Source organism: Callorhinus ursinus, unplaced genomic scaffold (assembly GCF_003265705.2).
Source record: "Callorhinus ursinus isolate GAN/ISIS: 27379988/994484 unplaced genomic scaffold, GSC_fseal_2.0 scaffold103, whole genome shotgun sequence".
Classification (NCBI taxonomy): domain Eukaryota; kingdom Metazoa; phylum Chordata; class Mammalia; order Carnivora; family Otariidae; genus Callorhinus; species Callorhinus ursinus.
In genome coordinates this window covers 479,842-493,984 of record NW_027397165.1, presented here as the reverse complement: position 1 = coordinate 493,984, position 14,143 = coordinate 479,842, and the positions used below count along the sequence as shown (strand labels likewise).

Below are 14,143 nucleotides of genomic sequence, written 5' to 3'. Positions count from 1 at the left end.
CATTACTTAACTCTTAGTTGCTAGGTTCCACATGGAGCCAGTTGATTTTCGTGTTTCCTTTTTAAAATTCTAATATTTGGGGGGGGGAAATAAAAATAAAATTCTAATATTTGGTCATCTGTTAATTTTAAAAGAGGGTTTAAACTGTCCCATTGCACAGTAGCATTATGACATAGCATTATAGTTCGACCCTGGTAAAATAACAGATTTGGTGTCTTAGTAACTTCTAGTAGAACACTAATATTAGTTTACGAATACTCAATTTTCATAACCTTTTGTAGTTTAGACGTTTGTTAAAAAAAAAAAGTCTATGGAAGGTTGTATTATATACCAGTAGGAACCCGAAAAAGGACTTGTATTTTCCATAAGTTTATAGTCCATCAAGCCATTGACAACTGTTGGTCCCCAGTAATTGTCATATATTTGCCATTTCAATGACATTTGGAGTAGATTCACCCTCTGTCAGATTTTAAAATCAAAATTTTTAAATCTCATACAGTGAGTTGGGAAGCCTTATCCTAATTGCTCCTAGAAGGTTTAATAACCTCACATCTAAAACCGTCAGTTTAGGGACACCTGGGTGGCTCAGTCAGTTAAGCATCTGCCTTCGGCTCGGGTCTTGATGCCAGGGTCCTGGGATTGAATCCTGCATCTGGCTCCTTGTTCAGCGGGGAGCCTGCTTCTCCCTCCGCCTGCCACTCCCCCCTGCTTGTGCGTGTGCACACTCACTCTCTTTCTCTGACATGAATAAATCTTTTTTAAGAATAATAAAACTGTTGGTTTGGTGCCTTTCTGTTACTTGGTATTTTTTTTAAAAATTCTTGTGGTTATTAGGCTAGTCTGCTTTGCTTTCATTTCTTGAGAGTCAATTTTTATGACATTTTCTTATAAAAGCGTTGCATTTCACTTGTTAGCATACAGTTTGTAAAAATTTTATTTATTCTGAATCCTGTTAGATCTCCTTCTTTCATTGCTGACGTATTGCTTGCTTTTCTTGGATTTCCCATAAGCTTGTAAGCTTTTTCAGTCTTTTCAGAGGGTTAGTTATTGGTTTTAATTATTTGTGCTTTTTGCTTGCGGTTTCACTTTTTTTTTCTATTATTTCTAGCTTTACTTTTGGTTACCTTTTAATGGATGCATTAATTTCCCCTTGAGCACTGATAATAGTCTATAAGCCCATGTTAAATATCATATTGTCAAAAATTGGTCAGATTACATACCTAAGAACTCTTAACATTGCTAGTGGTATTTTAAAATTGCTAAAAGGCTTTTGAGAAGACATTTTGTCCATTCCATCAGTTGTTTACATTCACGTCAATCCAGCAAACCACCCCCCCATCTTAGATATTTTCCCTGCATTTTAAACAAAAAAGGATGTGTTTTTAGGTTTATGAATTCTCATAATTTTGGACAGGTTTATATCCACGGTGGTTCATGTATTTAATGGAGTGGTATGCAGCCATTCAGATTGAATGAACCGTAGTGTTGTGACAGGGAAAGATAAAGGAGAATATATGGTGTATATTAAAATTTAAAAGAAACAGGTTATATAGAAGTATAACCTCATTGGTGTAAAAATACTCTCATAGAATCTTAATATTTTTCATTTATATATATACTAATAAAATTATATATATTTAAGATGTAGAACATGATGGTGTACGTAGTGAAATGATTTCTATAATCAAGCTAATTAACAAATCATCTCATAGTTACCTTTTTTTTCACGTGATAAAAGCACTGAAATCTACTCTCTTGGTATATTTTTCAGTATTCAATATGGTATTATTAATTATCATTATACCTGTACATTGCCCATAAAAATCTTGAAAGTTTGTCACCTAATTCTTAATAGTGACCTTCTGATGAAGCAGTATTAGGGGCGTTCATTTCAGAGTAAGTACAAGTGTTTAAATTGTTGAACATAGAGTATGTTATTTTTCAGCCTTTGGAATTTTTTTATTAATACCTGTGAAGAATCTCTCAATTTCTCCTATTTCTCTTTTTTAGCTACTGAAGTGGTGACTGTGTTTGTATTTCAAGAACCATCACTGCTGTCCTCACTCCAGGACAATGGATTAACAGATGTCATGCTTCATGCACTGCTTATCAAAGATGTGAGTCCTTTACTGTTCCTCTGTAAAGAATGCTCTGTGTGTACCCCTCCTCACAATGTATCCCTCCCCTACTATCTCTCTGTGCAATACCCTGCTCAAAGTTTTGTGGCATCTACACCTGAACGCTTTTAGAGGTCTTCAAACTCACTTGATCTTCTGTCTAGGTTCCTGCTACCCGTGAAGTCCTTGGCTCCCTCCCAAATGTATTCAGTGCACTCTGCTTGAATGCCCGAGGTCTTCAGTCATTTGTACAGTGTCAGCCTTTTGAACGTCTTTTCAAAGTTCTTCTGTCTCCAGATTACCTCCCAGCCATGCGAAGGAGGAGGAGTTCTGATCCTCTTGGTAAATCATCAGGATTTATCTTATATTATTATAATTGGTTTACTGTTGTGCCAAGATTTTAGATGATTATCAAGCCACCGATTGGTAAGAAAACCCTTTCTTGACCTCACATCATTTCTCTGGCTAGGTGTGCTAAGCTTAATGGGAATGATAGTTATCACTGTAGCACTATATACATTGTATTGCAGGTAAAAAGAGTACTTCACCCTTATCCTCTGCTCATAATATTTTCATGCTTCTCAACAGTTCATTGTATGTATCTGTGTGTGTTTTCAAAAGTTCAAAGTTTTAATCAAATTTGTACAAGTGTTGGGAAAACCAAACTTTGGCCATAGAAACCTTTCCCTTCCTGGGCCACCGAAGGGACCAGATCATGTCCCAGGTGACCTGAGTGGCTCCAGATCTTCAGGCAGTACCTCCAGGCCATGCCCTCACGCTCCAATTGGCTGTAGCATTTGGGCAGGTCAGAAGCTAAACTGTAGCTGAGTGACTCACAGAGGCTGTGCCCCCTCCTCTTGGGTTAGGGCAGGAGGGGCAGTTCTGGATTCCCACGTGGATTCCCAGGAGGTGGGACCTGCACTACACCGCTACCTCAGTAGCAGGAATTATCCAGTGGAGATCTTGGGGGCAAGTTCACCTAGGGTTCAGGGTCTGGGACAAGGGGAAAAGGGTCTCCTTGGGAGTCCAAATTTCCACCTGTCACCATTCCACAGATTGTCACTTTGACGCCTCAGTGGTCAGAGCTTGAGAGAGGCTAAGGACTTGTTCCCAGTGACCTCTGGATGTCAGCAAATAAGGGGTGGTGCTCCTTGGACTGTCAACAACAGTTCATTGTTAGATGTACTGTCATGGTGCTAGTGAGAAACGGGTATTAGGAGCAGTATATTTCCAGGAGTAGCAACAAGAGATACGAAGATCTGAGCTGTTGATCTTAGTAATCTTCTGTTCTAATATCCAAGTCCCCAAAATAGTCACAAATGAATAGATTTCCTTCTCAGTGTATTTGAGACCAGATTATTGAGGAACAGCGAGAAGATAGGGCTCCAGAAAGAATCCAGTTTTCACAGGTGTGCTTTGTCCTTTCAGCCACCACTGTAGCATTCTAGCCATTGTCATTCTTTATGGGGCAGCCAGAGGATTAATGGTTTATGCTTCTTTCTTTTCTGTCTCTTTTTACAATACTACTTAAGACCTTGGCAGTAGTAGAGATTGCCAGGGTAGAATGTAGTGTACATGGTTATTTTAAAATATGTTCAATAGACTGATGAGGTTTTCTTCTTCCCCCGCCAGTGACTTGCTTTCAGAAGTTGGTGTGAATTCATTTGAGAAAGCATGGCATTAAAAAATCACAACCACCAGCTCCGTTTCTTCTTTCCTCCTCATTGGCAGAGAAGATAGCTCAAATTCTATTTTCTTCAGTCCTTCTAACAGTTCTTTTTTTGCTTTAAGGGGATACTGCATCTAACCTGGGGAGTGCTGTTGATGAGCTCATGAGACATCAGCCCACCCTCAAAACGGATGCAACGACTGCGATCATCAAGGTGGGAAGTGATAAGGCTGACCATGGACATGAGAGAGCAGTTAAGGGGGTTTTTAAGAAAAAAAAAACTTGGCTTACTGGAGGTCATTTGGATTCTTGGGCTAGGCCTAGAAGAGGATTATGTCTACTTTATTTTCTCCATGTCCTTGGGTTGGTCCTTTGTCCCCCTCCCCCAAAAAGTCACTTAAGTATTGCTTTCTTCTGTAGGATATTAACAAGTTGCCAGGATTTAGTTTCTATTTGTAAAAGCGTATTACTTTTTCTAATCTTTGTTTCTTGATTTTTTTTCACATTTAGTATCCCTGCCAATTGCCTGTATAGTTTGTGAGTTCCTGGTGCTTGTGAATTAGGACATGGAGTCAGATTAGTCATGCAGTCACTTAACATCTGTGTGACCCTGAACAAGTTATTTAAACTTCAGAACTTCAGTTCCCTGGTTTGTAAAATAGGATTGAGGACTATATTCCAGGAGTGATGTGTCATACGTATATACATACATACATACATGTATATAAAGTGTTTTGGCAATTCTGTGTATAACACATAGAAAATGCTCCAAAAATGTTAGTTGTCCCCCATTTCTTATTTACTAATAAATAATCCTATTTCCTGTGTCTTTCAGTTACTTGAAGAAATCTGTAATCTTGGAAGAGACCCTAAATACATCTGTCAGAAGCCATCAATCCAGAAGGCAGATGGCACTGCCACTGCCCCTCCTCCAAGGTCTAATCATGCTGCGGAAGAGGCCTCTAGTGAGGATGAGGAGGAAGAAGAAGTACAGGCCATGCAGAGCTTTAATTCTACCCAACAGAATGAAACCGAGCCTAATCAGCAGTAAGCATTCGCAAGACAGGTTCCCTAGTCTTGTGATCTTAGGCATGTCATTTTCATCCATAAAAGCGAGGATGTTGGTTCATTATAAGGTTCTTCAAGCCCTAAGAGTCTAGTTTTTTCTTTCTTTGATCATTGTGTGTCATTTATGCTTCCATATTTAATTGTATTGGTTGCCTTAGCAAGATGTCTTTCTTTAAAATTTGTTCATGGAATTGAATCAGTTTACTATATCAAGTTGATGGGCTTTTCTCAGAGGACTTTTCCCCATTGTTGATTTGGTATTTGCATCATTGCTTGATTGTTTCCGTAAGTGAGTACGTAAAGAAACATTGCACTTTTGAAGCCTATCTCCTAAGTCTTTAAAAATTATAGGGATTTGTTGGTTGGTCTTTGCTTTTGTTTGATTACTATCTGTTTATTCTAGATAAATCAGAAGTCTTTGGAATGTACCATATGATTATAACCGGGCACAGGAGATTATTTAAGTTTTGTTTTTACATAAAAATTGACTACCTGGATGGTGAAATGGGGATTGGCGGGATGAAATGTAACTTGTAGCTGTAACTCTTAATCGCATTCGTGCTAGAAGAGGGTGTGATCCCTCTGAACTCTGTCATGCATTTATCCATTTAATAAGTGTTCTTTTGGTTTATAGATAACTAGTTCTGAGAAAAGCAGGAATGTTTTAGGTGTGGATATGATTGGGTTTGGGCTGGTCTTGAAGGATGGCTTGGAACTTGAGAAAATTATGGCTGAATACATAGAAGGAGCAAAGGCCTAGACTCCAAAACTGGTGTGCCATCTTGGAGCTCTAGGAAGTGATGAGCCTGTTGGTATGAGGTTTGTTTGGAGGTTTGTTTTCTTTCTTTTTTACTACTAAGTACGTTGCTTTGTTGAGCAGATGTCTTACCCTTGTCTGAGATGGCAACTCTACCTTCATTCTAGCAGCATCTTCTGTTTTGATTTGATTAAAATGTTCTCTTTCCGGAAAAGGAAGACACCTGAAAGAAAGTGAGACTGTATGCAGAGGAGTCAGAATCTGTGCTTACTTGCCACACCCTTGATTGTCAGCCACCCTGCTGGGATATGGTTTCCTTTCCTGACTACAAGATGAAAGATTTCTTAAACTTGATGAGTGGGAGGGTGGTTTTGAGTGAGGCTGTGCATGTTCATCTGCATATAACTTTTTCTCTACCTGAATATCTTCCAGACACCTTAGATCTAACGTGCCCAGATTTTAAGCTGTCATAGTAAATTGACGTTTTCTCACATCCTTGTATTTTTTCACTCCATGCTTTTCTTGGGATATGTGTCACTGTGTTCTATCCATATTTGTCCCCCCAACCCCAAATTATCTTATCTCCTTTTCTATCTACCAAATTCCTGCAAAGCCAGCTCAAGTGTCACATTCTTAAAGGAGCTTTTCCTTTTTCCTCCAAACAGGAAGTCTTTTGTGTTCTTCCAAAAGTCCAAAAGTTTTGTTAGAATTATTCGTATATATTCTGATGGTTTCTCCCATTAATCTGTATGCTCCTCCAGGGCAGGGACAATGTCTTATTTTACAGTGTATCCTAATTACTTTGTATGTAGCAGATAATCAGTCAGTAAATGTTCTTTTGGTGCTTTGATGGAATAACTCAAGAGCATTAGGTGAAGGATTTCCTGAGCCTTAAATGCCAAGAGAGGTGGATCCTAATGAAACATGAATGAGAATGAAGAGATAGTAAAAATGTAGGCACCCACAGCATTAATACTCTACCATAGAGTTAGTCATATGTAGCTTCTAAAGCTAGAGGATCCTAGTACTTGGTACTCCATGGTATTGATGTTTTTCTATACTCTGCATGGTCTGGGTGTTCATCACTACCTCATTCACATAACATACCTAAGAGTCTCACATATATTGACACATACACTTTTCCACTTCTACCACCTTCAGAAGCCTCGATTGGGTCACTCTGGATTATTAAGGCTGGAAGGAAAAGCAGGAAACTGCCTAAACTCAACCTTCATCTTGAAAGCCACAATATATTAAAGGGAGTTCTTTTATCTCCTTATCCCAGGTGGGAGTTACTTTGTACTTTGTGCCAGTATGGGAAGAGGCTTAGAAAAATTTACAGTGTGTGCCATCCTCTCTCTCCAGAAGTCTTATTTGTATCCCCCAACTCCCCCTCCAATGCAAAATTCTTCAGTGGGACTCCCAAATTCCAGTCTCATCTGTTGTCCAGTGCCATAAACACAAACACATGAGTAAATTTTTTCCAATGTTTTTTATTGAGGTTTAATTTCTATAAACTACACAGATCTTGAGATTCCTGTTTCTCTACACTAAAGCGAGGCAGCTACTTCTTTCTTTTTTTTTTTTAAGATTTATTTATTTTAGAGAATGTGAGTGCACATTGCCAGGGGGTGGGCAGAGGGAGAGAATCCTCAAGTAGATTCCCCACTGAATGCAGAGCCCAAACCCGGGGCTCGATCTCACAACCCTGAGATCATGACCTGAGCCGAAACCAAGAGTTGGACACTTAACCTACTGTGCCAGCCAGGTGCCCCTACTTACTTTAATCACCATTGAATAAATTTGCCTATTCCAGAATATCCTAAAGATAACAATAGATGGAGTCCTATGTGTGTATCATATCTGATACATGTACTTTCTTGTATCTGGCTTCTGTTCGTGTTTTTGCAATTCATCCATGTTGTTGCATCTATCAGTTTGGTTGTTCCTTTTCATTGCTGAGTAGTGTTTCATTGAATGAATCCACTCCTGTGGATGGATTTTTGAGTTTCCAGGTTTTTCCAGGCTAAAACTATTTTTCTCTTATTTTTTCTAAAATCAGCTTGTATTTGAAAATGGTGTTTATATATGATCTTGAGATGTGGTTTTGTGCTCAATCTGGAATAAGGAAATTTAGGCACCACAGTCTACCCCAAATACATGGAGTTTTGTTCTACATCCAGAGACATTCACAAGTAACTCTAAATACTTGTATTTTGGCCTCTTTTTTCTGCCTTCTAAACTGTTTGATGTCAGTAAAACTGATACTGCTGGGGATGAATATACTTGCCAATGAGTAACCAGGGCTTTTAGTTGAGGCATCATGGTTTATTTTGCGGTGGATTCCATTTACTTTGCCTAACTTAACTGCCTATCCTGAAAAACTTGAAAGAAATGGGATATATAAATCCATGTGGTCTTTGGAACTTGAATAACAAGTGTCTGGGCTTTAAAGGCAGCAAATGTAGAAAAGCAGTTGTTTCCTGAGTTTTAGTTCACTGGGAGGACTCCTTTGCCAAAGGCAGCTGTGTCTCCTCAAGAGCTGGAAGAAAGAGGTCCCCCCCACCCCACACCCCAAAAATTCCATGAGACCTGTTGTTCTGTACACTGTACTATGACACTCAATTGGAATCTTTCTCCTGTACTTCTGATTAAGGGCACTAGTACCATAAATACACATGTAAAATTGAGTCTGGGAATATGTGTTTTAGTGAAAGGGGAGACAGGAAGTTTTTAATTTGACAGTAGGTAAATTGTTTTATTCATCATGGGAATGCAGTCTTAACTGTTTCAAAGATGCTATGGGTCAAAGTTTCATATGAAGTTAAGATTACAATTTTTCTTAAAACCAGTTGACGGGGATTTCTGCTAGGGAGAGTTTATCTTATCTACTATTCCTGTATGGTGTTCTGAGCCTGGAAACCAAAAGATGAGGATAATGAAAAAAGTGGTTATTGAACAAATTTGTTCCTAGATTTGGATTAAGAAACTGTTGGTTTGTTTTCTCTCTAACTTCTGTCTAGCAAATGAAGGAAGTACCTTGGTCCCATTTCATGATACTACTTTGGCTCTTTGCCATTATCTTTGGTTTCTACAGAGGGACAAGTATTTAATTTGGGCTAGAGCCACACCTGCACTCCTTAGCTGTAGAGATGGATTTCTGGGTTTTCCCAGGAGGTGCAATGAAGCTGGGGTAGATGATTGACGTAAGTAGCAGGGAATGCTGCAGTGGTTCTGAGAAGAAACTTTACGGTCAAGGAAATATTGCAGTCTTGCCATGGAATCATTCCACTCCTGGCTTATAGGTCCTGCCTTTGTACAGAGTTCTTCCCTAAATTCTTCATTGAGAGTGTTCACAATATCCTTGCCAAACCCTAGCTCTGGATATTTCATCACTGAAGCCATTTATGATGCCTCTCCACTAGGTCTAGTCTCCATTTTGCTGTCAGTGCCCTCATGCCTGGCAAATCTTTATTTACATCTTATCTTGCTCAGAGACAAGGACTGTTAACTTCTTGTGAATTCTGTTGCTTTCTCTCTCCTCCTACTTCTCCCTTTTATTTCTGCCCCTTCCCCCCAAATGTCTTCAAGGGCCTATATCCAGAATGCTCCTTATTAGACTCAAGTTTTGTTCCTTCCTAGGGTTTATCTTGAGGTAGATTTTGTTTCATTTTAATATATTTTGTGGGTTTTCTTTCCTGTTTATTTCTTGAAAAAGCCAAGATTGGGCTAAGTGCTACCTTTTGGCATTACTACAGCCTTCTCATCTGCAGTGTAGCATTCAAGTATCTGAAGCAAAAGACCTGATCAGTTTTTGGATAGTTCAGGGACTGTTGTGATACAAGTATTAATTATTAGGAAAGGAGGCCTTGGGTGTTGGCTTCATCTTTGATTAACTTTGTTCTGAATGGTTTGTCAATCTTAAGCATGGAATTTTGAACAAAATTAAATTCCATTTCCTGCTCTCTATTATAACTTTAAACTTGAAGCAAGAACATGGTAAGATGTTTATTGTATTTGTTTCTTTGTCTAGCTCTTGTTTTCAAGCAAGTGTTTCAATAGTCTCTTAATCAAACTGACTTATTTTTTAGTATTTTCATATTGATGAATTCCTCCTATGATAATTTGCCTAAGATAGGAGTTTCTTTTGAGATATGTGTAAATGCGGAGCTTGTGAAGGCTTGGTTTTTCCTTTTGTGCTCTTAACCTATCAGGCTAGGAAAGCTAATTTCAGAATTGATTTCAGCTCTTTTTTTTTTTTTCCTGTGCTGTTCTAAAGACTAGAAGTCTGACTTAGAGAAAGGACCTAGAATTTCATGCTATTTCCCTTTCCTCACTTTGTTCTCTTGCACTGGTGTTGTGAATTTGTGTGTAACTCACTCTTTTCTCCCTTAACAGGGTCGTTGGTACAGAGGAACGTATTCCTATTCCCCTCATGGATTACATCCTTAATGTGGTAAGATTGATGGTAGGGCAAACTGAGTAAAGGTGTGTGTTTTTCTGGAAAATGTGTGGGATTACCAAATAGTCTAGTGATTTCCACATTTATGTTCATTGGGGCCCTTAAAGTGTGGATCAATGGGGAAAGATGCGCAAACCTTGTTCTATGAGACTGGTTTGCCAAAATTGGACAATACTCTTCACTTTTTTTTAGATACTCCCAATTTTCTGTTCATTGTTGTTATTCACCATTGGAATCCAAACATAAGAGTGGGTTTTGTTAGGACAATCCAGTATTATGTTCTTTGAATGTGTCCAACATGTATTTTTTCCCATTACTTGCTATTTTTCCCATTAACTTCTCTTTTATATTAAAAAAAATAGTAATATGGCTATTTCTTTTAACTTCCCATGTCTTTCACAAGAGAAAAGGGAAGAGTTTGACTTTTCCCAGAATTGTTTCTCTATAAGGGGAAGCCCACTTAGCAATTGTTCTAGCCCACTAAGCACGCCCAAGACTTCCAGAGGTGGTTTCTCTTGTGCTTGTGTGTTTCTTGCCCACATTTTACTTTCTTCCCTTAAAAAAATGCTTTGTTTGGTCCAAATCACTCTTCTAGAGTTCTGGTTTTCATTTGCCTTATGAACACATTGAGGGAAAGTATCCATATTTGCTTACAGGGGAGAGGCAACACACTATCATGCAAGAAGCAAATTAAGAGATCAGATCTGATTTTGCCACTAATTAATGGGTGTGGCCCTGAACAAGTCATTTATCCTCTCTATGCTCTCAAATTATGTGACTTCAGATGTGACCAAAAAAGTAGATTGGGAAGAATTATTCATGTGTGGTGTTTTTGTTTTTATGTTCAGGGTTCATATCATATCTCTGTCCCTATTTACTTGAGGTTTTGGTATTCTAGAAAATACTGATTTCATGACTACAGGGCTACCCCTGTCCTTATTCCAAGCTGGCCTTTTAGTTCCAGGTGTCAGGCTCTAACTTTTTTTTTTTAATTTTCATTACCTAGATGAAATTTGTGGAATCTATTCTGAGCAACAATACAACAGATGACCACTGCCAGGAATTTGTGAATCAGAAAGGACTCTTGCCTTTGGTTACCATTTTGGGTCTTCCCAATCTGCCCATTGACTTTCCCACATCTGCGGCTTGTCAGGCTGTTGCAGGTGTCTGCAAATCCATATTGGTAAGAGCTTCTGGCCAAATATTTTCATTTCTTTTTAGAAATCAGTTTTGCAATACTTCTGTATACATGTTTTTACTGTGGTCTCCCTTTACTTTCAACTAAAAAATAATGAAATTTGTGGTTATGTACTACAAGTGAATCAGGTAACTAATAAATAGTGTGTCGCATTATTTCTCATTGAAAAATTGAAGTGTTCATTGTTCCTAGGTTTGGTATATAGTTAAAACATTTGAGTTGTATTAGAAGGGATAGTAGATGAAGAATGTTTTGGAACTGGGTTTATTTTATTGTGTCATCCTCTCATGGATGCTTTTTAACACAATCTGGTATTGTTTAGTCATATAGCTTTTTTCCTTTTTCAGGCTTGATAGTCATGCATTTTAAGCATAATTGACCTACTAGTTTATTTTATCAAAAAATTTTATCAAAAAATTAAGTGCTTTATTAAAATAGTGGTAAAATGCAGATCAAATGATGTTTACCTTTTTAACCATTTTTAAGTGTATAGTTCAGTAGTCCTAAGTACATTCACATTGTTGCACAACCAATCTCCAGAAGTTTTTCATCTTGCAAAACTGAAATTCTGTACTCATTAAACAACAACTCTACATTCCTTTCCCTCCCAGCCCCTGGTAAGCATTGTTCTGCTTTCTGTCTCTCTGAATTTGACTGTTCCAGGTAGCTCATATAAATGTAATTCATAAGGTATTTGTCTTTCTTTGATTGGCTTATTTTGCTTAGCATAATGTCTTCAAGATTCACCCATGTTGTAGCATATGTCAGAATTTCCTTCCTTTTTATGACTCTTCTTGTATGTACAAGCCACATTTTGTTTATCCATTCATTCATTGATAGACCATGGGGTTGCTTCCACCTCTTGGTTATTTTGAGTAGTGCTGCTATGAACGCAGGTGTGCAAATACTTTTTCAACACTACTTTGTGTGTATGTGTGTGTAAGAGCACTTAAGGATCTACTGTCAGCAGATTTCAAGTATACAATATAGTATTAACTATAGACACCAAGCTATATATTAGATCCCCACAACTTACTCATAACTAAAAGTTTGCCCTTTGACCAACATCTCCACATTTCCCCCCAGCCCCTGGCAACCATCATTCTCTCTAGTTTTATGAATTTGACTTCTTTCGATTCCATGTAAAAGTATGCGCATACCCAATACTCCTTTCAGTTCTTTTAGTTGTATACTCAGAAGTAGAATTGCTGGATTATATGGTAGCTCTGTTTTTTGTTTTTTGTTTTTTGTTTTCAAGGAACCACCATACTGTTTTCCATAGCAGCTCCATCATTTCACATCATTCCAACCAGCAGTGCGCTAAGGGTTCCAATTTCTGCATCTTCACCAACACTTATTTTCTTTTTCTTTTCTTTTTTTTTGTTGATAGTAGCCAACCTAATAGGTGTGAAGAGAGATCACATGGTTTCGATTTGCATCTTCTGATGATTAATGATGTTGAGCATCTTTTTATGTGCTTACTGGCTATTTGTGTATCTTTGGAGAGATGTCTATTCAAGTCCTTTGCCTGTTTTTTAGTGGGGTTGGTTTTTTGTTGTTGAGTTGTAGGAGTTCTTTATGTTCTGGATATTAATTCCTTATCAGATAAATGATTTGCATATATTTTCTCCTGTTCTGTGGTTTGCCTTTACTTCTGTTAATAGTGCCCTTTGATGAACAAAAGGTTTTAATTCTGATGAAGTCCATTTTATCTTTTTTTACTGCTGTTGCTGTGCTCTTGGTGTCAAATCCAAGAAATCATTGCTAAATCCAATGTCATACAGCTTTTACCCTGTGGCTTCTTCTACGTGTTTTTAGAGCTTTAGTTCTTACATTAGGTTTTTGTTCTATTTGGAGTAATTTTTTTAGATGGTGTAAGGTAAAGTCCCCCTTCGTTCTTTGGCATGTGGATATCCAGTTTTCCCAACACCATTTGTTGAAAAGACTGTTCTTTCCCTGTTGCACCTATGTCTTGGCACCCTTGCCAAAAATATTTTGACCGTAGATGCAAGTCTTTGTTTTGGGGTTTTATTATATTCTATTGGTGTTAATGTCTGTCTTTATGCCAGTACCACATTTTTTTTTATTACTGTAGCTTTGTAATAAGCTTGGAAATCAGGAAGTGTGAGACCTCCAACTTTGTTCTTTTTCAAGATAGTTATACCTATTTGGGGTCCCTTGAGATTCTTTTACAAATTTTAAGACAGATCTTTCTATTTCTTTCCCCCCCCAAGCCATTGATAATTTTATAGGGATTGCATTAAATCTGTGAAGCTCCTTCATTAGGGCTGGATTGTGCAGTGATAAGTAATTTCTGCTAAAAATCAGTAATCCAGTTGCGTTTGGACTTGAAAAGTCCGTAATTGTGACATACCTGTATTTAATGTTTTATTTTGCTTTACTCTTTGCAATATTAAGTGCTGTTTATGAGAGAGTAAAAGAGGCTCTGCTTCATCGTTATCCTGCCTCTAAGATACTGTGTGAGAATGGATAGATTTATTTAAAGCCTCAGGAAAGGCACATAATTTCTCCTATCTTTGAAAGGCAAGTGATAGTATTTTACTGTGATTTTTCTGCAGACTCAAAAAGCAATTATAAAGGCCATGTCCTATAATCCTTGAGTTGTCTTATAAAAAAGGAAATTGCCTACCTGATGCCTGTTCTAGAATCATCTCTTTTTATTTTAGGAAGAAAAAAACAGTTTTAATACTGGTTCACTTCCATGCTTTGGAACCTTGCCCAATATTGCTCCTTGTTGAGTAAAATTTACAATTAATCTTATAGTATGGAGTCCTTGCTATAATAGTATTTCAGTTTGGCCATCACAGGCTTTTAAATGATTGACTTACCACATTTGAAAGCCTCTCACTTG

The 14,143-nt window shown here is 37.8% G+C and overlaps 1 protein-coding gene across 11 annotated transcripts in view; it reads left to right on the top strand.

The window, feature by feature from the left end:
* HUWE1 (HECT, UBA and WWE domain containing E3 ubiquitin protein ligase 1) overlaps nt 1–14,143 on the top strand; it is a 162,842-nt gene that overhangs the window by 80,358 nt on the left and 68,341 nt on the right. For all 11 annotated transcript variants that reach the window (XM_073889205.1, XM_073889212.1, XM_073889213.1 and 8 more), the window contains 6 exons: nt 2,011–2,117; nt 2,282–2,459; nt 3,909–4,000; nt 4,622–4,833; nt 10,010–10,067; nt 11,080–11,256. In XM_073889205.1, coding sequence (XP_073745306.1) covers nt 2,011–2,117; nt 2,282–2,459; nt 3,909–4,000; nt 4,622–4,833; nt 10,010–10,067; nt 11,080–11,256 — 824 coding nt within the window. The remainder of the gene's footprint in view (nt 1–2,010; nt 2,118–2,281; nt 2,460–3,908; nt 4,001–4,621; nt 4,834–10,009; nt 10,068–11,079; nt 11,257–14,143) is intronic.